This window comes from Cetorhinus maximus, chromosome 11 (assembly GCF_964194155.1).
Source record: "Cetorhinus maximus chromosome 11, sCetMax3.hap1.1, whole genome shotgun sequence".
NCBI lineage: Eukaryota > Metazoa > Chordata > Chondrichthyes > Lamniformes > Cetorhinidae > Cetorhinus > Cetorhinus maximus.
This window is the reverse complement of record NC_135889.1, coordinates 114,009,131-114,036,805: the sequence shown is the minus strand read 5'-3', so window position 1 is coordinate 114,036,805 and position 27,675 is coordinate 114,009,131. Positions and strand designations below refer to the sequence as shown.

The following is a 27,675-nucleotide window of genomic DNA, read 5'->3' as shown; positions in this document are numbered from 1 at the left end:
GCGTGTATCACTGAGCAATTGTCTTCTATGGCCAGTGAAGTGGTTAATGCCAGATGTCTGCATGCATCATTAAAGCAGTGCTTGGAATCTAAATAAAAAGTGGTTTGTTTTGTTGCCTCCGAGCTGCAGTGGATTTTTTTGATATGTCATACTTACTTTTTCGGAGGCAGGAAACAGTGTCAGATATTTGATGCAGCCTGTCACTTCTACATTATGTCAAAGAGGCAGACTTTCTTACAGTGCCTGTAGCCATCATCACTATTCCCATTGATATCAATTAGCAGGAAAAAGTGCAAGCTATTTTCCTAACGTATGCCTCCAGCTAATTGCATGCCGTGTTCCAGCCCAACATATTCCATATTGATAAGGATTCAGATAGTCAGGGTTCCCTTATCAACAAGCTTAGGTGGAGGATCAAACTCCGTGCTCCTGGACATCAGCAAAGTTTAAAAAAAATGAGTGAAAAAGGGTGAATACATTGAGGAGTTATTAAGTTTTTAAAATTCTTTTGTGGGATGCAGGCATCGCTGGCAAGGCCAGCAATTGTTGCCCATCCCTGATTGTCCTTATACTGAGTGGGCAGAGGGCAGTTAAGAATCAACCACATCGCTGTGGATCTGAAGTCATATGTAGGCTAGGCCAAGTAAGGATGACCGATTTCCTTCCCTAAAGGACATTAGTGAATCAGAGTGTTTTTTTCCAAAAAAAAGTGACAGATTTACAGTCATTATTGTCAAGAAGAAGTTAATGTCTATAATGTCATTGGAAATTATTTTTTAAAATAGAGTTTAGTGGTCTGTGTCTACGGGAAGAATTTTCCCGTCGGCAAGCGGGGGCGGGGCCCGCTCACCGACAAGTAAAATGCCGGGTGGTGACATCGGGCGGGTGTCCCGACACCACTGCGCGTCATTTAGATTGTCAGTTCAGCGGGCGCACAGTCGCATCGGCCGCGCGCTCACCGAACTGTCAAAGGCCTATTAAGGCCATCAACAAAGTAATTAAAGCTGTTAAGTATGCTGCCCGTCCAACGTTAAGGTTGGCGGGGGGGCAGGCGAAGAGCCCAGGCGGCCTTCGCATTTTCCATGAAACCTCATCCACTGGCGGGATGAGGTCTCATGAAGGGTTTATTAATTACATAAAATTTTTTGTAAAATATGAATGGACAGGTCCCAGCTCACGTGACAGTTTCACACGAGGAGACATGTCCCCTTAATTTTTTTTTACCTTTATTACATTTTTCAAAACATAAACTAATCTCCCTGAGGCATCGAGATTTCTGCACTCTTTCGCGTGCGTGCAATATCCTTCCCCCCCCCCCCCCCCCCCACCGGCACCGTCTGCGCAGGGAGCGCACAGCACTTCCGGGTGTGCGTCACGCTGGGCGGGCATTAATTGGCCCGCCCTAGTAAAATGGCGGCATACACCTGATCGGGGGCACCGGTCAGGTTCACGCTCGCTCCCACCCGCCCCCGTACAAACCACCGACAGGGGGAAATTTCTGCCCTATGTGTGTGTATGTGTGTGTGTCTTAATTGGATTAAAGCCAGCTTGTCTGGGTGCTTTGATATATAGAAAGAAGTATGTTTGAAATGGTGATTAGATGAACATGGGGAAGTTTAGAAACATAGGTGTCAAGGGGGCAATTCGCATTTTTAAATAAAACATTCAAAAGAATGGGTGAAATCTTGCACCTAGTTAGAAGATGCCAAGCAATGTGTTTTTTTTAGTTAACTAATAAAATTGGTGAAATCAAGGGATATTATTGTTGGAAGAGGTAAAATTAAAAAAACTCGTAATACAACGGGAAAATTACATTCAAAGGAAAAGCTAGATGTAAACAGAAAGGACATTGTGTGTAAGGTACAGTCATTTTAAGATCCATCAAGTGTGAGAAGCCTCCAGCTGTAAACCTAAAGTCTGTTTGCAAAGAAACGACTAGCAAGAAACCTCATTTTGAATTCGTAAGGTCAAATGTGCTTTGCCTGTGTTTTTAAAAAAAATCTATGCATCTTACTTTGCCTTAATGGGGGTGTATATGAGAGTCAGATCCGTTAGTGGATTTTTGTAGTTATTATAGCAGTAATTTTGTAGACATATGTATGTGTTTACAATTTTCCTTGTATTAATAAATGTTTAATTTAGTTTTAGATAAAAAAAACCTCTTTAGACTCAGTGGTCTTATTACTACTGAATTCAAAGCCTGCATCTCGAAACATATAACTTGCAAAAGTGGATTATGACAGTTGTTTCAAGTTTCACTCAGGGATTTGAGCAACTCAGCCTTTACCATTAGCTGTGTCATGATAATATTGTGAAGATTCATGAACTGAATTTAAATTCCACCAGCTGCTTTGATGGGATTTGAACCCATGCCCCCAGAGCATTAGCCTGGGGCTCTGGATTACGAGGCCAGCGAGATAATCACTACATCACCTTCAGCCCAAATTAATAGCAAGTTTGCAGTTTGAAATCTCTGCAAAGGAAAGGAAAGCCTGATTTCAACATAGTCACGGTACTGGGAGGAGGAGTAGATTCTAGAATAGCACATTTACAGTTTCAGAGGAACAAGGGATGAAAATTCACTAGAATACTGACCAAATGCGTGGCAACGAAAAGAGATTTTTCAGCGGGCAGGGCAGCTTCTCCATCGCGTGATGATGAGTTTTCCTACCAAAGAGTGTGAGCAAGATGCTTTCTCAATATGGGAGCAATGCACATATAAATTTCAAAATTTGAGCAAAGGGCAAAATTGTCCTAGATTTGCGCTAAGTCCGGTCGCGGGGAGTGAAAAAAGCCGTTTTACCTGCCGGCCTCAATGGCGGGTTTTCGCGCCATATTGCCCCATTCCTGGCGGGTCCCTCCTGGTTAATAATGTATTCATGGGAAACACTCCCGGTTGCTGTTGGCGTGGGCTTGGGCTTGCCCATTATGGCGTGACCTCAGCGTTTCCATGCTCCGGGTGCCATGTTTAAAGCGCACCAGAGCGCAGCCTACTTTATGTCTCCAGACTGGGACGGCTCCAGGTGACAGATGGTCTCAAAAGCCAAGAAAATGGCAGCCCCCAAATTCAGTGACACCTCTCTGGGGTGCCTGCTGGACACTGTGGAAGGCCGCCGCAATTTTCTCTACCCCCACTCTGGCCGCAATGGGGGCCCACCAGAGTCACCAATCCGGCCTGGGAGGCGGTCAGCGCCACTGGACCACAGAGGAGGTCAGCCATCCAGTGCAGGAAGAGGATGAATCATCTCATCCATTCCACCAGAGTAAGTCAACCACCTCATCACTCTCAACCCACACATTCACAAACCCATCACAGATCCACAGGGATCTCACACCTCAAGCGACAACACCACTAACTCTCACACACACCCTCACCTCTCCATCAGGCTCATATCCTCTGGAGCTCGCGTCCTGATCCACGCAAAACACAAACATTTCACGCAGCACCATGCATCCTGCTCACACTATCTCCACCTGTTTGCATGCACCGGAAGCTGGTTCACAACAGCAGGGAGAGGTCCCAGACTGGGGGTGGAGAGGCCCACATTAGACCCCTCACTCACTTTGAGGAGTGTGCCATCGTGTTGACTGGCGAGGACGTGGACCATGCCTGTGGCGACAGTGAGGTCAGCGGCAAATACCCATATGAGGATCCTGTACCACATCGTCCCTCTCTCAATGCATCTGTGAGTGCTCTCTCTCCTGCTTTTGACTCTGCTGCCATGCACTAATTATCTTTACTTTGGTTCACAGGGACTCTGCCAAGCAACTGATGCCCTCAACCAACCAGTCCCTCAGCTCCATCCAGGTCCTCACCTCCAGCCAAGAGGACACCTCCTCCATTGAAGAGCTGGATATAAGCAGCCTGGAAGACCCATCGCAGCGCTTACCCACACCCTCCACCAGCGCAGAGACACACACCTCGGTGGGACCGAGATCTAGAGCAGGCTCAGGTTCACAATCTGGTGGTCATCACACTGACACATGTCTGCAGCAGGAGGAGGCTGGTTCATCGGAGCTTACCGGCACTCGGAGGACTGCTGAGGAAGAGTCGTTTGTGAGGTCTGAGTCAGATGATGAGCCTCTAGATTCAGCCTTCCAACTCATCATAGAGAGTCAGCAGAAGGCAGGGGAACATCATGCAGAGCTGTTGGAAGCCCTCAGTAGAGTGGCATGCAAGTCGGAGCAGTGTGTCTGCCTGGTCTCTGATGAAGTGTGAGCGCATGGAGGTCTGTGTGGGAAGGATGGCAGACACCATGGAAACCCTGGTCCAGCAGAACGAGGAGATGCGCTCAGACCTGCACTCCATTTTGTAGCCAGGGGTGAGCCCCTGCAGTGGCAACGCGAGAGGGAAACGGGGCACCGCGACATCGCTCCAGGTGCTCCTTCCCCTTCAGGAGTCAGGCCAGTGCCCTTGGCTACCTGAAGGAAGGAAAAGCGGCAGCTGGACAACCCTGGGTCATCCTCTCTCTCTGAGTCCCCTTTTCCTGTGACTCCCCTCACCCTCGTCCTCTGTCACCTCAGAGGGAGCAGCTGGCCCACAGGAGGACAGTCAAAGCAAGCTGGGGCCCTCAAGTCCTCGGCTCTCCAGAGGACACATAACAAAGTCAGAGGCAACAGGGCCAACCACTGCACAGGCTGCCTCTGCCCCTGCTGCGGATGTCAGGGCAGCACCTAGAAGAAATGGTAGGTCTCGTAAAGTTAAGAATTTCTGATCACAAGTGGTTGCATGGGTGAACACATTTTGCCACTTTATAATCTGAAAATATATTCACTTTCACTCAACAATGGGTGTTGTTGTCTTTCGGATTCATTGACAGGCTTCGTGAGGCCTCCCACCGCATTCCCCACCCCTACACTAGCAGTTCAGTTACACGCAGCTGAACCGCGAGTGATTCTGGAGGGAGAAGTGTGTGTGTGGCAGGGCCTTTCGTAGCCTTGTGTAAGCGCTCTCCCACGCACGCGGAGCCTTCATCCATCACACTCATCTCACTGTCCCGGGCATTTTCAATGCTGCCTGCTGGAGTTCTCTTTCAGTTATCCATTTGAGCTGGCCTGCATCTCCGCCCACCCACTCGTTGTACTGCTATGCAGCACATGTGCCCATCCAACACGAGGCTCCATTCACTTTCGATTTTGACGACAATGAGTGCAGTCAAGCTTTTCATCAGCTACCCCTTCTTTTCCCCATCCCAGTTACTCATGTCCTTTCCCCCATCACTGTCAACCTCCCTGGCATCACCTTCCACCTCCCCACCATCAACTACCAACCCGAGCCCTTGTCTTTCCAAAATGTCCAGGTGAACGTGCACTTTCCCTACCTTCCTGAGAATCCCACCCCCAACCACATTGACCTACTCAACCTCCTCCATCCCACCCCCAGGGTCCGTGTCTGCCTCCGAGCCCCACCAACCACCCGCGCCATCCCTTCTCGCCATATTGTCTCCTTGCCCCACGCCATGAGGCCTGACACCAACAGGGCCGGAAAATTCCGGCCAAATTCTCTCAGGAGTTTGAATGAACTCTATTGTGCCTGAAAAAAAACCAGATTTTGATAACTTCTCTGTGGTTTTATAACTGTCTGTGGATTGTTCTGATTGAGCTCAATTTAAGTTTTCTTTTAATTTGGGTTTAATGCAAAATTACTATAATAGGTATTAGGACACAGTGAGATGTTGAAATGCTGTTTATCTGGCAAGTGAAATGCCAACCACCACTTTCTAGAATGATCTGTCCTATTTCGGATGCTGCTAAAATGGCAAAATGTCTCATAGTTCATTGGAAAGTTGACTGTAATTGAAGCATTTACACGACTTCGAACAAACAGGGAAAGGAAAAAAGAGACGTGAATGGCGCTCGTGCAATACGAGCTTCCATGCCTACAAAGACCACATATACAAAAAGTCCTAGGGCAGTCAACAAGTCACGATGGGGATTAGTATTGAAGTACCTCAGATACATTATGTCGTTGGTGAACGGGTAAAGTATCAAAAGTGCCACGCTGGGGTGATCAGCAGACACCACAGCCAGTCATTAATGGTGGACTGAGTGTGTCCCTTGCTGTATTGTGAAGTAAAACTGAAAAACATTGAAATTCCAGCAAGGTGAGAGGTTAGCTTGGGCTGTTAGTCAATGTGGAACAGGTTGGCCAACAACACTTTTGTAGCATGCACGAGTGGTCCTCCTTCACCTTAGTGGGCTGCAAGATTGAAATGGGGCATGTGCACTAACCATGACCCCAAGAATAATATTAAATGCATTTAATACATGCCGAATATTTCATAACGAATTATAGAAAAGGTTCCACCCCTCCATCATTTTCACATGGTCCATCTCTGACACTTCTCTTCCCTTCCTTGACCTCTCTGTCTCAATTTCTGATGATAGACTGTCCACCAATATCCATTACAAGCCTACCGACTCCCACAGCTACCTCGACTACAGCTCCTCACACCCCGCTTCTTGTAAAGACTCCATCCCATTCTCTCAGTTCCTTCGCCTCCGTCGCATCTGTTCTGATGACGCTACCTTCAAAAACAGCTCCTCTGACATGTCCTCCTTCTTCCTTAACCGAGGTTTTCCATCCACGGTTGTTGACAGGGCCCTCAACCGTGTCCGGCCCATATCCCGCGCATCCTCCCTCACGCCTTCTCCTCCTTCCCAGAAACATGATAGGGTCCCTCTTGTCCTCACTTATCACCCCACTAGCCTCCGCATTCAAAGGATCATCCTCCGCCATTTCCGCCAACTCCAGCATGATGCCACCACCAAACACATCTTCCCTTCACCCCCCCTGACGGCATTCCGTAGGGATCGTTCCCTCCGGGACACCCTGGTCCACTCCTCCACCACCCCCTACTCCTCAACCCCCACTTATGGCACCTCCCCATGCCCACGCAGAAGATGCAACACCTGCCCCTTCACTTCCTCTCTCCTCACCATCCAAGGGCCCAAACACTCCTTTCAAGTGAAGCAGCATTTCACTTGCATTTCCCCTAACTTAGTCTACGGCATTCGTTGCTCCCAATGCGGTCTCCTCTACATTGGAGAGACCAAACACAAACTGGGCGACCGTTTTGCGGAACACCTGCGGTCTGTCCGCAAGAAAGACCCAAACCTCCCTGTCGCTTGCCATTTTAACACTCCACCCTGTTCTCTTGCCCACATGTCTGTCCTTGGCTTGCTGCATTGTTCCAGTGAAGCCCAACGCAAACTGGAGGAACAGCACCTCATCTTCCGACTAGGCACTTTACAGCCTTCCGGGCTGAATATTGAATTCAACAACTTTAGATCTTAAACTCCCCCTCCCCCCATCCCCACCCCGTTTCTCCCGCGCCCCCCCCCTTTTTTTTCAATAATTTATATAGATTCTTCTTTCCCCACCTATTTCCATTATTTTTAAATCTAAAACTAAAACCTTGTTAGTCTGTCCACCCCACCCCCACTAGAGCTGTACTTTGAGTATCCTGTCTTCCATTCTTAATTAGCACTTTTCTTAGACAAATATCACCACCTTCAACACCTCTTTGACCCTTTTGTCTGTGACATCTTTTCATTATCTGCTCCATCACTGCTTATCTCCACAATCACCACACCCTCAACGTCTCTCTTCCACCCCCCCCCCCCCACCCACCTTAAACCAGTTTATATTTCACCTTTCTCCTAACTATGCTTCAGTTCTGCCGAAGGGCCATGAAGGCTCGAAACGTTAACTGATTTCTTCTCCGCCGATGCTGCCAGACCTGCTGAGTTTTTCCAGGTAATTCTGTTTTTGTATAGAAAAGGTTTTCAGTTTTCAGTTTCCTCCAGATTTGGAAGCTGTCAAGCACATTGGACAAGAACCTACCAGAAATTTTGCTATGTGAGACGAATGGCTTGTTTCATTATGTCTCTTACCGTTGTACTTCTTTTGGGACTAACATCACCTCGTTGCAAATAAGCAAAATGGCTTCCCTTTCTGTTCAATAACAAAATTATCCAGCTCCCAACTCTCTTTTATCATCCTGCCACCATCATTGATTTTCCTCTTTTTGGCTACTACTTCTTCCTCTGTACTTTTTGATTTTGTGCTTGATTCTCTTTCTTTGTCACGCCGCTTGAACACATTTTATAATTAGGGGCAAATTAAATTACTGACAAAAGTAATGTGAAAAAAGCGCAACCTCCCACGTCCACCGGTGCCGTAACCAAGATGGTCTCCCGGAACAGGGCAATTTTGCTAACTGTGCTTGCGTGCCCAGAATTTGCGGAGCATGCCGATTGAACCATAGCAGCGCTTTGATTGGACACAGAGGGAGCGCACAGCTCTCACAGTCAATGCTGTGTGCAATTGGCACACACCTCACTTCACGTGCCCTTGCTTTGCGTGTGTATCATTTTAGTAATACCGGTAGGAAAACAAGACTACGTGGACGGAAACCAGCAGAATATGGAACCCTGTGCACGGGCAACGGGTAACAAAATGCCTCATGAGCCGCACTCAGAACCCTGATAGGCCGCGTGCAGCCTTTGCGCCGCAGGTTGCCCGCCGTGGAATTGCTGGGTTTGGGAACAAAATTCAAATAAAATGATCTACCACAAGCATATTTTTATTTCAGATTTATTTGCTCAGGGTCATTCCATTTCAGTTATTTTCCCCAATGACAACAACTTGAGATTGATTCCAGCAGGTTGAAATTTGATTTCTCTTTCAGACCATGAAGGAGCAGGAGATTTCCTTCAGGCCAATGTCAACTCACAACAAAACACATGCCTACTGCTCTTTGGATCTCTCTGCGTGATGAGATTTGAGGGTCTAGTTGCATAACCTTGCCATGGCCCTGATCATTACCTTGCCTCAGCAGGAATCTCCGTGAGAAGTGAATGTCAACTCTGTTATCATCAGAATCATAAGCAGGGGCCTCTATATATTCAGCAGCAACAAATTGCATTTAGATAGAGCCTGTTATGTAGTAAAATGTCCTAAGGCACTACACAGGAGCATTGCCAAACAGAATTTGGTACCAAGCCTCATACAGAGGTGTTAGGTCGGGTGACCAAAAGCTTGGTCAGAGAGGTATGTTTCAAGGACCATCTTAGAGATGTGAAGAGGCAGAGAGGACAGGGAGGGAATTCCAGGGTAGAAGGCCTAGGCAGCTGAAGGCCCTACAGCCAATGGTGGAGCAATAAAGATCGCGCATATGGAAGAGGTCAGAATTGGACTACCAGAGAGATCTAGGAAAGCATAGGAAGTTACATAAGTAGAGAGGGATGTGGCCAAGGCGGGATTTGAAAACAAGGATGGGAATTTTACAACATATCGGAGTTTGCCATCAATGACTAGCTCAAAAAGCAAAGTCACCTCCAGTAATCGGAGCCCCAAAAATAACTTCAAACGTTCTGAAACATTTTCAGTGCTGTTGCCCAGTCATTTGTCCCATCAATTTGTAGGAGCAGATTTCATTTATTCCACAAAAAAGATTAATTACCACAGAAAAAAATGTTCTGGTACTGAATAGTTTTCTGGGCCCGCCCTGTTTAAAATCAGGAGTACGGAAAGTTAGGTCAGGTTTTATCAGCCAATGAAAACAACAGGCTGCAAGTTCTAGAAATGCTTAGCAGAAACATCTTGAAGACAGAAAAACATAAATAGGAACATATGAAATAGGAGCAGGAATTGGCCATTTGGCACCTTGAGCCTGCTCCACCAATCAATATGATCATGGGTGATCTTCTAACTGAGTTGCACCTTCTCAGAATGGCTGGAGTTTTGTGCCCTCACCCATGGCGAGTTTGGTGACGGGTAGGCATCCCAGCACCTTCCTGCCTCCATCCTGATTAATTCCAGGGTGGGAAAGCCCGTGGACATTCTTCCCACCCTGCCATCAATTGAGGCCCTTAAGTCGGCAATTAATGCCCACTTAAAGGCCTCATCTCATCGCCATTGGTGTGAACCCAGTGGTGGGTGGGAGGGGGCCCACTGGGGAGCACGACAAGCAAACCCTTGGTGTGTTTGCTTGCCGGATATGCAGGGATGCATTGCTCAAAGGCATTCAAGGGACCCCCTCGGGGAGCCCAAGAAACCCGGCATCAGAGCTGAGGGGAGGGACGGCCTGCTGAGAGACCGGCCCCTGCCCTTGCTGCCAACATCCCTCCCGCCGCCCCCACAACTCGCTTCCCACCATTACTCACCTGTACTTCGGTCCGTCATTCACCTGGTGAATGTAGTCCTGGCAGCAGCCACTGCCTCTTACAGTGGCACCGCTGAATACAGAGGAGATGCTTGCCTCTGATTGGCCAGTAGCTCTTGGCGTGTGGGCTTTGTGCCACTGGGCACCTTGGTCCTGGGGGAAGGCCCACAGCTGGCATGTTAAATGCCTGAGTGGCACAAAATGTGGCGGGCCTTGCCAATAAGTGACAACATGGGGCTCTCACTGCCTCTGCAGCCAATGGCCAAGACCCTAATCATCTTCAGAAACAGTCTCCACTGTTACCAAATCTCTTGATTCCCTTTGCTTCCAAAAATCAATCGATCTCTTATTTAAACGTATTCAATGAATGAGTATGCACAGCTCTCTGAGGGTACAGAATTCCAACGATTCACAACCCTTCTGAAGACCTTCTGAATATGTCAAGATCTTTAGGCGCAAGTGAATTAAATAAAAGGAGGCTACATTCCTATTTCACTGTCCTCCTTCCATTTTCTTTCATCTTTCTTCGGAGATGCACTGCCACACACGACCAATGGTCTCCCACCGATCCTGTGAGCAAATACACAATCTATTATAGTTCATCAGGCTTCATCCACACTCTCGTGCTGAATAATCCATTGCAACTGAGGCAATGATGGGATGTCACAATGAACCCTAGCATCCCTGGATAAGGGTGAGGGATTTCAGTTCTGTGGAGAAACTCCAGAAACTGGAATTGTCCCTCTTAGAGCAGAGGAGGTTCATGGGATTGGGGCTAGGCCAGTATTTATTGCGCTTGAGAGCTGGGTGGCTTGCTAGGCCATTTAAGAGTCAACCACATTGCTTTGGATCAGGAGTCACATGTAGGCCAGACCAGGTGAGGGCGGCAGATTTCCTTCCCTAAAGGACATTAGTGAACCAGATGGGTTTTTATTGCAATTAACAATGATTTCATGGTCAAATTCCAGATTTTTAAAATTGAATTCAAATTTCACCATTGAACCCGGGTCCCCAGAGCATTCTCCTGAGTCTCTGGCTTAGTGGCCCAGTGATAATACCACTACGCCATTGCCTCCACTAATAGAGGCATTCAAATTACAAGGAGCATTGATCAAGGAGGTGGGGAGAACCTCTTTCCACTGACATGGGGGTTGGTCAGCAGGCAACTCTTTGAGAGGAAGGAAGGCTATAATTTGTACCAATCAGAGCTGACCAGTGGGAAAAAGTGAACAAGAAGTCTTATGACTTGAAAAAGCAGGGATAGTATAGAGTAAAAAATAGCATCTTGCCCTAATATCAACATTAAGAGGATATATGAAATATATTTTTAAATATTATGTTAATTCCACAGAGCTCCTTTGTCTAAAAGGTAAGTAGGGCTGCTTTTTTTTTAATAAGAATTTAATTCTGATTGGCTGGTCTGGAAGCTAAGGTGCGACAGGCACTCCCAGTTGCCCTAGTCTCCTTGACCTGGTGGTATTTCTGGCTCCAGAATTACCACAAGGCAGGCGTGCTTCTCTAACCTCTGATAACAAGTTGTGCCTGTCAGAGGTTGGCAAAGTGTTGAGGGATGGAAGAGAAAGTCAGTGCTTTGCAAATCATTCCTAATAGGGGCTGTACATGGCGCTTGCAAAACCTCCTCTTTTGGTTTTGCCTCAGTGTCCCTCCACTAACCTTTGACTGTCAGATGCTAGCATCCACAGACAAACCCCTTTTCTTGCAGTGCAAATAGCTGGAACAAATTATGGAAAACTCTACTGAGCCAAAAAAAAAAACCTAGCCCAATGCCTTAAAATCTGGAGTTCACTCCCTAAGCCTCTCCACTCCATTAAGCCACCTCTTGCTTTCCTAATATCACCCCATATGATTCAGTTTCAAATTTTGTTTGATTTTGCTCCTGTGAAACACTTTGGGACATTTCACTATATTAAAGGAGCTATACAAATGCAAGTTGTTGTTGTTGAAAACCAGGTTGTTGTTTAATAAATCCGTAATTAGCATCTTGTCTTCTTCTTGATTGGCTCACTTTTCCACACACACTTTAGCATCAAAACAAGTGTGGAAATCACCCTGTTAATATTTAATACCAGTCTTCTCCTTGTTTACTGATATATATATATAGATTTTTTTTTACTGCACTAGGATACAAAAGGCTCATGGTTATGTTACTGGACCCGTAATCCAGACTAATCATTGACTATTAATCCAGATAAAGTAAATTCAAATCCCACCATGGCAGTTTGAGGATCTGAATTCAGTTTTATTTAAAGTCTAGAAAGTAACTTAAGGCCACAAAGCTTTTGGATTGTCATGGAGAAATATAAGGAGGCCTGCCATCCTTTAGCCACTGTGGCCTGATTGTGACTCTAGTCCTACACCAACACTGTTGACTCTTAATTACTCTCAATTGCATTGTCACTTTTTCAAGACAACTAGGGATGTGTAAGCCAATGTATTATTTACTTTATTTTAACATATTAATTAGTTTTTAACTATATAACTGTTTCTTTATTTCTTCCATATTAATTAATGTAGACCAGTTGTGGTGTAACCCTATGGGTGGAGTCTGTCTCGTGGTGATAACATGGAACAGAAAGAAGAACTCAGACCGAAGATATCTGAAGAACTGTACTGAACTGCACTGTGGGCTCAAAACCCAAAGCATGATGGTCAATTTAGTCAGGTCAAAGCCTTGCCTGAATTAGCAAGATCGGCAAAATGAGTTAAACTATGCAGGAGAAAGATGGACCCCTTTTGTGCTCATTAGAGGTAATAAATGAGTCTGTCTGTACCAGCCTGAGGAAAGATAACAGTGTCAGAGATAACAAAGTGGAGTCAGGCTGGTTCTATTCCTTCAAGCATGACTTTGTGAGAGACCCAGGACATAAGAACAGGGGAAAAGACACTGATGTAATTGAAAACCAATTAAAAGCAGGTATTGCCTTATAGGGCACAGGGCCATAGGAAAAGAAAAAGGTATAAAGGAAGAGTCCACAGACACATATTTGTTGCAGTGGTTTAGAGTGGTTTGGTCAATCGCTCAGAAGACATAGAGGATGGAGGATGCATGGAGGATTTCTCATTGGATACGGCACTGAGACAGACTCCAGCTCACAGGGATGCTAAGCAACCGGTATTATCATGAGTAATTACTATTGCTTAGTGGTTTAATAAAGCTGTATCACCTTTGGTGGAACCTCATCCAAGTTGTGTGTCATTGCTATCCAGGGTAGAAACAGAATAACCTTTAGACCAGGAAGGGGGTCTTACAAACGGGAAATAAACGCTTGCTTTGTGAGCAAAAATGAGTTAAAACAAAATTCTCATAGGAAATTGCAGCCATAAGAGATGGGAAAATAAAAGGATGGGAAACATAATTCAGAGGATTTTACTTTAGTTTAACGGAGAATGTATTTGCAGTGATAAGCCTGGACTGCATTCTTGGGAGAAAGGAACAAACATAAGAAATAGAAGCCGGAGTAGGCTGTTTGGTCCCTTGAGTTGGCTTCATGCCATAAGATCATGACTGATCTGATCATGGCCTTAATTCTATTATCCTGCCAGTCCCCGATGACCCTTGGCTCCCTTGTTGATCAAGAATCTGCCTTGAATATATTCAATGACCCAGCCTCCACTACTTTCTGTGGAAGAGAATTCTAAAGATTAACAACCCTCTGGGAGTAGAAATTTCACCTCATTTCCATCTTAAATGGGAGACCCCCTATTTTGAAACTGTGCCCCCCTAGCTCTAGATTTCTCCTTGAGGTGAAATATCCTCTCCACAGACACCCTGTCAAGCACCTTCAGAACCTTATGCTTCAATAAGATCACTTCTCATTCTTCCAGACTCCAATGAGGGTAGGTCCAAACTGCTCAACTTTCCCTTATAAGACAGCCCCTTCATCCCAGGATTTAGTGTAGTGAACCTTTTTCTGAACTGCTTCCAATGTAAGTGTGAGCTGACCAAGCTGGCTGAATCCTAAAGGACATAGCTGCTAAACTGAGTCTTCGGCAGGTGGTGAGGGTACACACAAGAGGGAAAAACCTACTTGACCTCGTCCTCACCAATTTACCTGTCGCAGATGCATCTGTCCATGACAGTATTGGTAGAAGTGACCACCACACCGTCCTTGTGGAGACCAAGTCCTGTCTTCACATTGAAAATGCCCTCCATTGTGGTGTGTGGCACTACCACCGTTCTAAATGGGATAGGTTTCGAACAGATTTCGCAACTCAAGGCTGGGCATCCATGAGGTGCTGTGGGTCATCAGCAGCAGCAGAATTGTATTCCAGCACATTCTGTAACCTCATGGCCCAGCATATCCCCCACTCTACCATTATTATCAAACCAATGGATCAACTCTGGTTCAATGAAGAGTGCAGGAGGGAATGCCAGGAGCAGCACAAGGCATATCTAAAAATGAGGCATCAACCTGGTGAAGCTACAATGAAGGATTGCTTGCATGCCAAACAGCAGAACAGTATGTGATAGACAGAGCTAAGCAATCCCACAACCAACGGATCAGATCTAAGCTCTGCAGTTCTGCCACATCCAGTCATGAATGGCATTGGACAATTAAACAACTCACTGGAGGAGGAGGCTCCACAAATATCACCATCCTCAATGATGGAGGAGCCCAGCACATCAGTGCAAAAGATAAGGCTGAAGCATTTGCTACAATCTTCAGCCACGAGTGCCGAGTGGATGATCCATCTTGGCCTCCTCCTAAGGTCCCCAGCACCACAGATGCAAGTCTTCAGCCAATTCAATTCACTCCACATGATATCAAGAAATGGCCAAAGGCACTGGATACTAAAAAGGCTATTGGCCCCGCCAATATTCTGGCAACAGTAGTCCAAACTTGTGCTCCAGAATGAGCTGCACCCCTAGCCAAGCTGCTACTGTGCAGCTACAACACTGGCACCCACTCAGCAATGTGGAAATTGCCCAGCTATATTCCATCCACAAAAAGCAGGACAAAACCAAACTGGCTAACTAACGCCCCATCAGTCTACTCTGGATCACCAGCAAAGTACTGGCAACAGTGCTGTCAAGCGGCACTTACTCAGCAATCACCTGCTCTCTGACACTCAGTTGGGATTCTGTCAGGGTCACTCAGCTTCTGACCTCATTACAGTCTTAGTCCCAACATGGACAAAAGACCTGAGCTCAAGAGGTGAGATGAGAGTGACTGCCCTTGACATCAAGGCCACATTTGACTGTGTGTGGCATCAAGGAGCCCTAGCAAAACTGGAGTCAATGGGAATCAGGGGGAAAACTCTCCGCTGGTTGGATTCATGTCTGGCACAAAGGAAGATGGTTGTGGTTGTTGGAAGTCAGTCATCTCAGTTCCAGGACATCACTGCAGGAGTTCCTCCGGGTAGTGTCCTCGGCCCAACCATCTTCACCTGCTTCATCAATGACCTTTCCTCCATCATAAGGTCAGAAGTGGGGATGATCATTGATGATTGCACAATATTCAGCACCATTCACAATGCCTCAGAATCTGACGCAGTCCATGTCCAAATGCAGTATGACCTGGACAATATCCAGGATTGAATTGATAAGTTGCAGGTAAGATTCACACCACACAAATGCCAGGCAATGACCATCTCCAACAAGAGAGAATCTAACCATAATCCCTTGACATTCAATAGCATTACCATCAATCAATCCCCCATTATCAACATCCTTGGATTTACCATTGACTAGAAATTGAACTGGGCTAGCCATACAAATGCTGTGGTTACAAGAGCAGGTCAGAGGCTGGGGATTCTACAGAGAGTAACTCACCTCCTGACTCCCCAAAGCCTGTCCATCTACAAGGCACACGTCAGGGATGTGATGGAACCCTCTCCACTTTCCTGGATGAGTGAAGCTCCAACAACACTCAAGAAGCTTGACACAATCCAGGACAAAGCAGTCTGATTGATTGGCACCCTATCCACCACCTTAAACATTCATTCCCTCCACCACTGATGCACAGTGGCAGCAGTGTGCACCATCTACAAGCTGCACTTTAGCAACTCACCAAGGCTCCTTCAACAGCATCTCTACCACCTCGAAGGAGAAGGGCAGCAGATGCATGCGTACACCACCACCTGCAAGTTCCCGTCCAAGACACACACCATCCTGACTTGGAACTATATCACTGTTCCTTCACTGTCAATGGGTCAAAATCCTGGAACTCCCTCCCTAACAGCACTGTGTTTGTACTTACCCCACATGGACTGCAGTAGTTCACCACCACCTTCTCAAAGGCATTTAGGGATGGGTAATAAATGCTGGCCCAGACAGTGACACCCACGTCTCTTGACAGAATAAGTAAAAAGAATCTTTGACTTCCCTGTTGCTCAAGAATCTGCTTAACTCGCTCTTTAATATATTCAATCATCTGGTCTCTGTGGAAGAGAATTCTGAAGATTGACAACACTCTGAGAGAAGAAATTCCTTCTCATCTCCATCTTAAATGGGAGACCCTTTATTTTGAAACTATTCACCTTAGTTCAAGATTCTCCCATGAGGTGAAACGTCCTCTCAGCAACTACCCTTTCAAGCCCCCTCAGAATCTTACATGTTTCAATAAGATCACTTCTTATTCTTCGAAACTCCAATGAATATAGATCCAACCTGCTCAATCTTTCCTTATGAGAAAACCACTTTGCCTCAGGAATTGACCCAGAGAACCTTTTCTGAACTGCTTTCAAATGTAAGTATATCCTTCCTTAAGTAAGGAGACCAAAATTGTCCAGAGTACTGCAGGTGTGGTCTCACCAATGCCCTTTACAGCTGTACACAGGCTTCTCTACTTATATACTTCATCTTCCTTGCAACAAAGGTCAAAAAGATAGTTCTACTTAACCCAACTTTAGGTGGCCGTAAACAATGTTTACCCTAGCTGCCAAAAGCGGAAAGACAGATGTCATTCCCTCATGAAAAAAAACAATCTGGAATTAGAAGTCTAATGATGACCATGAAACCATTGTTGGTTGTTGTAAAAACCCATCTGGGTCACTAATGTCCTTTAGGGAAGGAAATCTGCTGTCCTTACCTGGTCTGACCTACATGTGACTCCAGGCCCACAGCAATATGGTTGACTCTTAAAAAAATGCCTTCTGAACAAGGGAAATTAGGGATGGGCAATAAATGCTGGCCTAGCCAGTGATGTCCACATCTCATGAACGAATTTTTAAAAAATTGTCACCCTTCACTTTGACGAGTGTAAAATGGGATCTTTTCATTTTCATCCCCATGAGGATTAAGAGTGCAGTACCATCTCGATTCAGATCATATGATGTCACACTGACATTGCCTGTCACGCTTGCTGCTTATCATGTGCAATGAGACAATATAAAGCATTCAGATATTAGATTAAATCTCTATTGCTATGTCTGTTCAGTCCTTTCCTTGCAGCCACAAAAGAGCCTTAAAATAACAATAGGTCGCAGAAAATTGAGGGAAAGATTACATTGCTGACATCAAATGGATGTGTAATGTTCCCTTGTTGTTTGAAGAAGAACTAAATTTAATAGTATATTTTTTTATCTATTAGTCTGTAGAATTTTTCTTTTTAACATTATTGTGCTATCACCAGAGTGAGGAAATATATCTTGGTTTGATTAATTGAGCCAGCGCTGCAATTGAATAAATACTTCCCTTTGACTTGCCTTTAATGAACATTTTGTTTTGATGCCATTTCTTTGATGGCTCATTTCTGATTTTTCTCTTGGAGCTGCTAATGCTAAAATAGCTCATGATCTGGAACATTCTCATCAAATCTTGGCGTGGAGGATATCAACAGTAAAGCTTATGAGGGAAAGTTATCAGAGGAATATCACGTCAAGCCCTTAAAGGCACAGGTTCATTCCGAAGCCTTAGCAGAATATTTTTGTTATCCTGGCACTAAGAATGATGGATTTGGATGAGGACACAAGAAAAAGGAGCAAGAATGGACCATATAACGCATTGAGCCTGCTCCGCCATTCAATACAATCATGGTTGATCTTGGGTTTCAACTCCATCTGCCCGCCTGCTTCATTACTCCATGATCAAAATGCCAGCTGATATTCAGTGTGCGGACTCAAGCTAGCCAAAGGAGTGAATTGCCCATTATGAAATGGCTCCAACTCATTACTGCAAACTGTGCAGTGGGCATAAGGGCAACAATTGTACGGCCAAACTGTAATAGAAGACAGAGAGCTGGGATAAGGGGGACATTTTCAGGATGGCAACCTGTAACTAGTGAAGTGCCGCAGGGATCAGTGGTGAGGCCACAATTATTTACAATATATATTAGTGACTTGGATGAGGGAAGTGAATTTACTATCACCAAGTTTGCAGATGACACGAAAATAGGTGGGAGGGCAAGTGGTAAGGGTGACACAAAGAGCCTACAGAGGGATATGGACAGGTTAAATGAGTGGGCAAAAACTTGGCAGATGGAATATAATTTTGGAAAGTGTGAAGTTATGCACTTTGGCAGGAAGAATAGAGGAGCTGAATATTATCTAAATAGAAAAAGACTGCAGAAAGCGGCAGCACAGAGGGATTTGGGGGTCCTCGTGCATGAATCACAAAAAAACTAGCATACAAATTCAGCAGGTAATAGGGAAGGCAAATGGAATGTTGGCCTTTATTTCAAAGGGGATGGTGTATAAAAATAGGGAAGTCTTGCTAAAACTATAAAAGGCACTAGTTAGACCACACCTAGAATACTGTGAACAGTTTTGGTCCCCGTATCTAAGAAAATATATACTGGCATTGGAGGCAGCCCAGAGAAGGTTCACTAGGTTGATCCCGGGTGTGGAGGGATTTTGTTATGAGGAGAGGTTGAGTAGGTTGGGCCTGTACTGATTGGAGTTTAGAAAAATGGGAGGTGACCTTATTGGAACATATAAGATTCTTCAGGGGCTTGACAGGGTAGATGCTGAGAGGTTGTTTTCCCTTGCGGGAGAGTCTAGGGCCAAAGGGCATAATCTCAGAGTAAGGGGTTGCCTATTTAAGACAGAGATGAGGAGGAATTTCTTCTGTCAGATGGTAGTGAACCTGTGGAATTCTTTACCGCAGAGGGCAATAGAGACTGAGTCGTTAAGTATATGCAAGGCTGAGACAGACAGATTTTTAATCAGTAAGGGAATCAAGGGTTATGGGGAAAAGGCAGGACAGTGGAGTTGAGGATTATTAGATTAACCATGATCTTATTGAATGACGGAGCAGACTCGATGGGCCAAACGGCGTACTTCTGCTCCTATATCTTATGGTCTTATGGAACCCATTGTTTATTTCTAGATCCCCAGTTGTGTTGCTTACAGTCACTCTCCAGAGAACCAGTGTGTTTTCCCTTCCTCCCCCTGCGACATGCAATGGTCTCCATGCCATTCTTGCACTCTCACTAAATTTCTCCTGTGCCATTCACTGATGCCAAGCACTTAACAGTTGGGCAAGCAGTTGTCTCTGGGCAGTGAGATAGAACAATGCTGGTGATGGCAGACGCATGAAGAGGGATGGGGATCATAATTCGGCTTTATTTTTTGATGGTTTGAGTGAAAAACAATCTTTGCCCTGGCTAAGTTTCACGTTCTTTATTGCCCCACTCCAATGCCTTGCCTGGCTTTTTCCTTTGCTGCCTTAGTCCAATCCCCCAGTTTCCCCATCCATCCCTTTCCCCATGCTTTGTTGCACTGATTCCTCCCCCTTCCCACAACCAGCTCATTCATTTCCAATGTCGCTTTTGCTGTTCCACCCTCTCCTTTCCCAGCTTTTTCCGATCATCGCTTCCCTACTTTACCTTACTCTCCAATGTTGACATCCTACTGCCACCTTCCCCACTCTTCCAAGCTTTCTAGTTTATATTTCACCAGTTCTTGCCTCTATGTGTTCAAAAGTGGTCATTCTTTACCCACATGGGGAGTGGGTGGGGAAGTGGAGTTGAGATAAAAGACCAGTCATGATCATATTGAATGGTGGAGCAGGCTTGAAGTGCCGTAAGGTCTATTTCTACCCCTGCCCCTATTTTTAAATGTCTTATGTCCTGGGCCATCCTGTGCACAGTAAAAGAAATTGGAAATAATTGAGTATAAACTGATGGATTGGGGTTGGGGGTCTTTGAAGGACAGCTGAAACACAGTGCTGATCGTGTAGGGGTAAGGGAGACTCTGATGTGTGCAGGTTGGTAGAGTAAAGAAAGGACAGGGAGATGTTACAAACTGGCTGGAGGCAAGAGGTGTCCAAAACTCGATTCCAAAAGGCAAAGGGTGGCAAGGGCTCCACCATCGCACACTATCCCCATATCCCTTCATACCCAAAATTGTGACACAGGAAATAAGCATGACAAACAGAAAGTGCATGTTAGGCACATAATATAGCTCATTCAATGCTCAGATTAAAATGTGGCATACATTATCATAACACACAACTTTCACAGGTACACAACAAATTGGTTCATAGATCATTCACTGTTACTGGGTCAAAGTCCTGGAGCTCCCTCCCTAATAGCACTGTGGATGTACCTACACCACATGGACTGTAGCTGGTCAAAAAGGCAGCTGATCAACACCTTCTCAAGGGCAATTAGGGATGGGCAATAAACGCTGGCCTATCCAACGATGCCCAACATCCTGTGAATGAATTTTTTAAAAATCATAACCATTTGTAGCTGCAGTGATGCTTTTTTTTGGTATTTTGCATTTGTATATGATTCAGTCAAAGGATCAACATTTATCAGCATTATAAACCTTGTTACTATAAATATGATTTGGTCTGATTGCAAGTAAAAAGTGCCAGCTCACCTGTCATGTTACAGTACACAAGAAGAGGTTTCAGTGAGCCACTGCCATCCGGATCGATAGAGAAGAAGTCTGACATCTGCCCTTTGTGCCTGTAGGCTTCGCAAGACTTTTCATACAAGGCTATGAAAACAAAATGAGAGAAGTAAAATGACAAACGTCTTAGACTCTGACTCCATCTCATTCAGGAAACAAGGGACGAGGAGTTGTATTGTATGCCTCCCCCCCCGTGATGCGTTAGGTGACGGTTGGGGGGGGGGGGGGGGGGGGAGCATTTAATCAGACAGGAGGGTGGCAGGCGGGGATCCCGCCACCTTCCCGCCTCCAGCCAGTTCAATCCCTGGTGGAAGGACAGCCTTCCTGTCCCACCACCAACTGAGTCCGTCAAGTGGGCAATTAATGCCTGTCACCATGTGGGGAGCACAACAAGTGTGGTCTCTCGAGGGGGTTTCCTCATCCAAAGGCTCTCTGCTGAGAGGCACCCCCTTACCCTTGGTGCCAAATACCCCGCACCCCACCTTCCCCCACCCCGCCCTCCACCCCACCCCACCCCATGAAACCCCTCCCGCCATCACTTACCTCTAGCCTGGGTCACTCCGTGATCCTGGGTCACTCTGGCGGCTGTATTTCCTGCAACAGCCACCCTCTCCCCCAGTGCGGCTGCTGAACAAAGGAGCTGCCAACCTCTGATTGGCTGGAAGCTCTCAGTGGGCAGGACTTCCCCACCCCTGATCCCATGGAATGCCCGCCGATAGCCTGTTAATTGCCTGATTGGATCGTAATTTCAGCGCGCCTTCCCCACAGGAGGCAACTTAGGCCTCTCGCCAGTTCTCCAGCCCAGCAGCCGAAAACCCCTGTCAGCCCATAAAACTTACCCCAGATGTTCTCACCAGTGGCTGGACAGAGGGAACAGCTTCCCCTGGTGGTCCAGAAGAGAATCGCAATAAGCAAAGCGGCTCTGAAGCACAGTGACCAGCAAGTGCTCAGGTTTGAGCCCCGCTCTGATTATGAGTTGTGCTGGTTAGTGAAAGGGAATGAAATTTGTAGAAGAGAATGAACTTCATCAGAGTTTCCTCGGCATTTAGCAGGTCATCAACCAGAAATGTTATCACTGTTTCTCTCTCTCTACAAACGCTGCCAAACTGTGTTTCCAGCAGTTTCTGTTTTTATTTCAGATTTCCAGCATCCACTGTATTTTGTTCTTTTCATTTGTATTTATATAACGCCCTTAGGGCATCCCAAAGTGTTTCACTTTGAAGTACTTTTGAAGTGTAGTCACTGTCGTGTTGGTATGGACATTTGTGCAGACCATGGCTCCACAAAAAATATGAAGATAAATGACCAGATATTCTGTTTTATTGATGTTGCTGGAAGGGTAAATATTGACCAGGACACGGGGGAGAACTCCCCTACTCTTCATCAAATAGTGTTGTGGAATCTTCTATATCCGCCTGAGAGCACAGACAGGACCTCGGTTTAACATCTCACCCAGAAGACAGCAGTGCAGCATTCCCTTGGCATTGCACTGAATTCTCAGCCCACAGCACATGCTCAAGTCTCTTGATCTCATAACCTTCTGACTCAAGAGGCAAAAGTGCTACAACTGAGGCAAAGCTGACACGGTTCTGAAGGAGAGTCATACTGGATTTGAAACGTTAACTCTGTTTCTCTCTACACAGATGCTGCCAGACCTGCTGAGTGTTTCCAGCATTTTTTTTTGCATTATTCATTCATGGGCTGTAGGTGTGAGCTGGCTAGGCCAGCATTTATTGTCCATCCCTAACTGCCCTTGAGAAACTGGGTGGTTTTCCAGGCCATTTCAGAGGGCATTTAAGAGTCAACCACATTGCTGTGGATCTGGAATCGCATGTAGGCCAGACCAGGTATGGACAGCAGATTTCCCTCCCTAAGGGACATTAGTGAACTAGGTGAGTTTTTACAAAAATCAACAACGGTTTCTAAAATCATTAGATTTTTAATTCCAGATTTTTTATTGAATTCAAATTCCACTATCTGCCGTGGCGGGATTCGAACCAGACTTCCAGCATTCGCAGTATTTTGCTTTTATATTACTAACATCGAGCCCAACTTCCCCTTGGTCCATTTCAATTAACTATGAATCTTCAATTAAATAAACATTATTTTCTACACGTTATAACTTTTCCCTCAATATTTCATGTACTGTATATCCTTGTGTAAAAGTCCAATTCTTGAGACCAATTTTTTAGGCCAAGACTTTTTCATGGTAATGTTTTCAAAAGGTTGACATCCGTGCTTCATTCGGGCTAAAGCAAAATCCTAAAAGGCCGTAGTAATGGGATAAAGCAAAGCCAACAACGCCAAAGAATTCATATGAATTCATAATCTGACCACTTTACTCATTTGAATAAGTAAAAATAAAAAGTAACTATACAAAAGTTTTAAGCATTTATTTACCGGTACTCATTTTCATTAAAGTTTTTATACATTTACAATTAAATCGAATCATTAACTCCTTCAGGATTATAGTTTAATTCCGAAATTTTTGGTTTTGATCCCTGAAAAACGAAGGTCGAGTTTTACACGAGGTAAAATATGCTTTTTCAGCCAAAATCCATGGGGTCGACTTCTACCTGGGCAGGATTTCCCACTTGCTGGGCGGGCACGCGCCCGACTCGAACGAACGTAAAATGACGCGTGATGAAATCGGGTGAGCCTCCCAATGTCGTCACACACTCGCGCGATATTCCGGTTGGCGGGCACGCACGGGAGTCAGCAGCGCGTCCACCGACAATTAAACTTAGAATTACCAGAAAGCAATGCATGATTTTCTTTTAAAAAATTAAAAAAAGATAAAGTTCAGGATTAAGATCATCAGGTTTTAAGTTACAGCCCAAAAGGAACATGAGAGAAGCAGATTTCTTGCAGACACACAGCAGGTTGTGGATGGAGAAGGTAAATGTAGTGTGATTATAGCCAAGCCCTGCATATTCAATGCACAATCTTCAAGCTTGCTCATGTTTATGTGCCAGAAGCAGGAGACAAACCGAATAATGATTTCACTCGAGTCTCAAGAGCTCTACATCAAAAATCAGAGTAGCCTTAGGTGGAATGACGCCTATTGGGCCATTAAAGTAATAATTAACTTCAATTTTTCATTGCCCAACCAACCCCACAGTTGGCGAACAGGCAAAAAGAGGCCAAGCGGCCTTTGGATTTTTTAGGAAGCCTCATCCACAGGTGGGATGAGGTTTCCAACAGCAAATAAAAACCATGGAAACATAGGGGTGGGGGGGTGGGGGGGGACATGCTTTTAACATTTTTAAAATCTTTCCCTTTTTATTTTCGAAAATCTTCATCTCCCTGAGGAAGCTCTGATTTTCTGAAGATTTTCCTGTGCGCAACTGCGCGCATGTGCGAACTTCCGCGCTCGCCCTCCTGCCCCCCCCCCCTCACACAGGCAGCGCTGAGTATTGCAGCGAGCGTTTCATGCTCGCTGGGCCTTACTTGGCCCGCCAAGTAAGTGAAATCTCGGTCGCGGCCCGAGCGCAGGCGGTGGTGGGTCAGCTTCCTGACCGCTCCCGCCCGCCCCCTGTTGAGCCCGCCCGACGATGACAAAATCCTGGTCCATGAGATTGACTTTGACATGAGTGTATATGTTATGTATTTGTACTTTAAAGTGCACTGAAGTAAACTTGGCTAAGCTTGCTGCTTACTCCAATGATTGGAAGGGCTTATTTGCTTTAGCAGTCCCTTTTTGGAACCAACAGTATAAATTTAGGTGAAAATGGCAATTCTCCAGCATTGATTCCATTGTGAATCCAATGAGCAAAAAGCAAATCATTTGTTCACATACAGGTTTACACGTTGCATGCAATACACAGGGGAGGTTCCCTGATTGATATATTTTGAGGATAGAGCACTTTTCAGCTGACTGGGCTTGTTGCAGGCTGAAACATTTAAAGGAAAAGTGCACTTTACAGAGAGTACTTTTTGTTCAAGCTCATTGACAGGGTTTTGGGCTCCCGGGCAAAGCTGGTATTTATTGCTCACATCTATTTTCACCTCGAGAAGGTGGGTCGCCTTCTTGAGCCGTTGTAAGCCCATGTGGTGGAGGTGCTCTCAATGTGGTTGTTAAGTAGGGAGTTCCAGAAATGCATCCCTGAGGAATACCTGCAGTGATATCCTGTTTCTGGGACTCTGGCAATCACATCCATTTCCTTTTGTGCCGCCTGGGACCCCAAGCCATCCAACCTCTCCCCACTCCACCCCAACCCCCACCGGCCCCCAGCTAATCCCCGCCAACTTCAGTTTTACTCTGGCTCCTTAGCTGTCGCCCTTCGGGAAACACCGCTTTGACCTCAAGGGCAGTCACTCTCACCTCCTCTCTGGAGTTCAGAACTTGTACCCACGTTTACATCAAGGCTACAATGCAATATGAAACTGAGCAACTCAAGCAGAACCCAAATGGGACAATGTCAATATAAGAAATATACTCTTTGATTTCTTTATTGGAGATCATTGAAAGGATTTCTTTTATTCTTGTTGCTATGGTGATGTCATTTAAGGGAAATGCTTCCTCCAGCCCTCGGCAATTAGTCCAAAGTTAACTAATGTGTAAAAGCAATGGTAACACAGAAAGCACGGAAGACTCTAGTGTGATTGTTCCAAAGTTGCATCCTTTCCTAAAGGTGACATTGTGAAAAAAATTATTTTTTATAGTTATTTTTTATACTAACATATATGTAGCCTTGCACTTAAGCATTTCGGCAGTAACTTGGAAGAAAAGTGCACCCCATAGGCTTTTTTCATATCTTCAAAAAGAGCCTGTTGCACATCTCTATGTAATTTCTTTTCTTTCTGCACAGCATAAATTGAAAGCTATTCTCTATCACCGTGAAGCTGAAGGCTGATAGTGCATTCAAAATTAACGCTAGACTTCTGACACGTTCTGGAACTGAGCCAAGAAATGTCAAATCCACTCCATGAAGTCATATTAGACAAGGCAGCAAAAATAAAATGAAGTTCGCACATCAACATATCTGTGAAGTTCTGCCCAGGACCCTTCTGATGCTCTGATCAAAAGCTATCCTTTTTTTATTAGATGCCACAGTAACATTTTCAAAATAGGATGCCACGGTATGACTTAATGAAAATTACAGAGAGAAAGCTGCAAGGGACTTCAGATTCTAATGAAAGCCAGATGTATCATATTAGTAGCACTATTTTCTGGGATCTCTTTTCCAGCACTGTACCACTGCTGTTGCCATGGCCCCACTTTTAACTGTCCTTGCTGGGCGAGCACTGGATGGCAGCAGTTAAAATAAGGTGAGCAACTCACCCCCTCCGATCCCACCACCTTCCCACCGTGTCCCGATATTATAGTCTGCTCTGCTCCCACAGGGTGTCAGTGGGGTCCACTTTAAAGACGTAGATCAAGTGCGATGAGGTCCAAGGGTTGCATAGGATATAAAGCACAGAAACAGACCATCCAGCCCAACTGGTCCTGGCTGGTGTTTGTGCTCCGCACCAGCCTTGTCCCACCTTTTCTCAACCAAACCTACCATCGTAACCCTCTATTCCCTTCTCCCTCAAGCGCTTGTCAAGTTTTCCCTTAAATGTATCTATACTATTCACTTCAACCACTCATCTTTTTTTTCTTTATTCTTTCAATGGATGTGGGCATCACTGGCAAGGTCAACATTTGTTGCCTGTTCCTGAGTGAACTGATGGCAGCTAAGAGTCAACCACATTGCTGTGGATCTGGAGTCACATGTAGGCCAGGACTGCAGATTTCCTTCCCTAAAGGACATTAATGAACTGGATAGGTTTTAACAACAATCCATGTGGTAGTGAGTTCCACATTTTCACCATTCCCTATTGGACCCTTGATAACTATCTTATATTGATGGCCTCTAGTTATTCTCTTCCCCACCAGAGGAACCATGCCATCAAGACCTGATCTACTTAATCAGTTGAAGGCTTGAGTGGAGAAGTGGTCATGGAATTCCCCCATGTCACTATGTTCTGGAGTTTAGAAGAATAAGAGGTGATCTCATCGAAACATACAAGATTCTGAATGGGGTTTACAGGGTGGGTGCTGAGAGACTCTTTCCACTTGTCAGGGGATCCAAAGCACAAAGGAACAGTCTCAGGATAAGGGGCCGATCATTTAGGACTGAGATGAACAGAAATTACTTCAATCAAAGGTTGTGAATCTTTGGAATCCTCTACCCCAAAGGGTTGTGGATACTCCATACATTTAACGCTGGGGATTTTTGGTCTCAGGGAACCATGGGATATGGGGAGTGGGCAGGAAAATGGAGTTGAAACCCAAGATCAGCCATGATGGGCCATTTAGTCTACTACTGCTCCTATTTCTTGTGTTCTCAGTTTTGCTGGGCTCTTCAGCTGGACCCTTCCCATGTTCTCCCCACCCCACCGAAAATTGTGCCCATAATCGCTCAGCTGCCCTGTCTTAATCAGGGTGTCTCAACATTGAATAACACCATTCAGAAACCTCACGGCATCCGCTCGACTTCCCCATCTGCCAAAATTCAATTTATTGACACGTTCCATGGAAAGTTATGCTCCAGGCCCAAGCAGCTACCTATTCAAAATTCCATTCTTTAAAGACTTTGCAAGTTTGGAAATGGAGCTGTGTTCAACTCTCATCTGTTACCCAGCCACTTGGGTTTCATTGTAGTGCTGAGGATCTTTGATGTTAAACCGTGCCAATTGT

At 45.5% G+C, this 27,675-nt stretch overlaps 1 protein-coding gene across 1 annotated transcript in view; it reads right to left on the bottom strand.

The window, feature by feature from the left end:
• The window catches only part of LOC144686837 (contactin-associated protein-like 5), a 1,126,003-nt gene that overhangs the window by 435,711 nt on the left and 662,617 nt on the right, over positions 1-27,675 (bottom strand). The window contains exon 12 of the mRNA XM_078552607.1: positions 20,958-21,077. Coding sequence (XP_078408733.1) covers positions 20,958-21,077 — 120 coding nt within the window. The remainder of the gene's footprint in view (positions 1-20,957; positions 21,078-27,675) is intronic.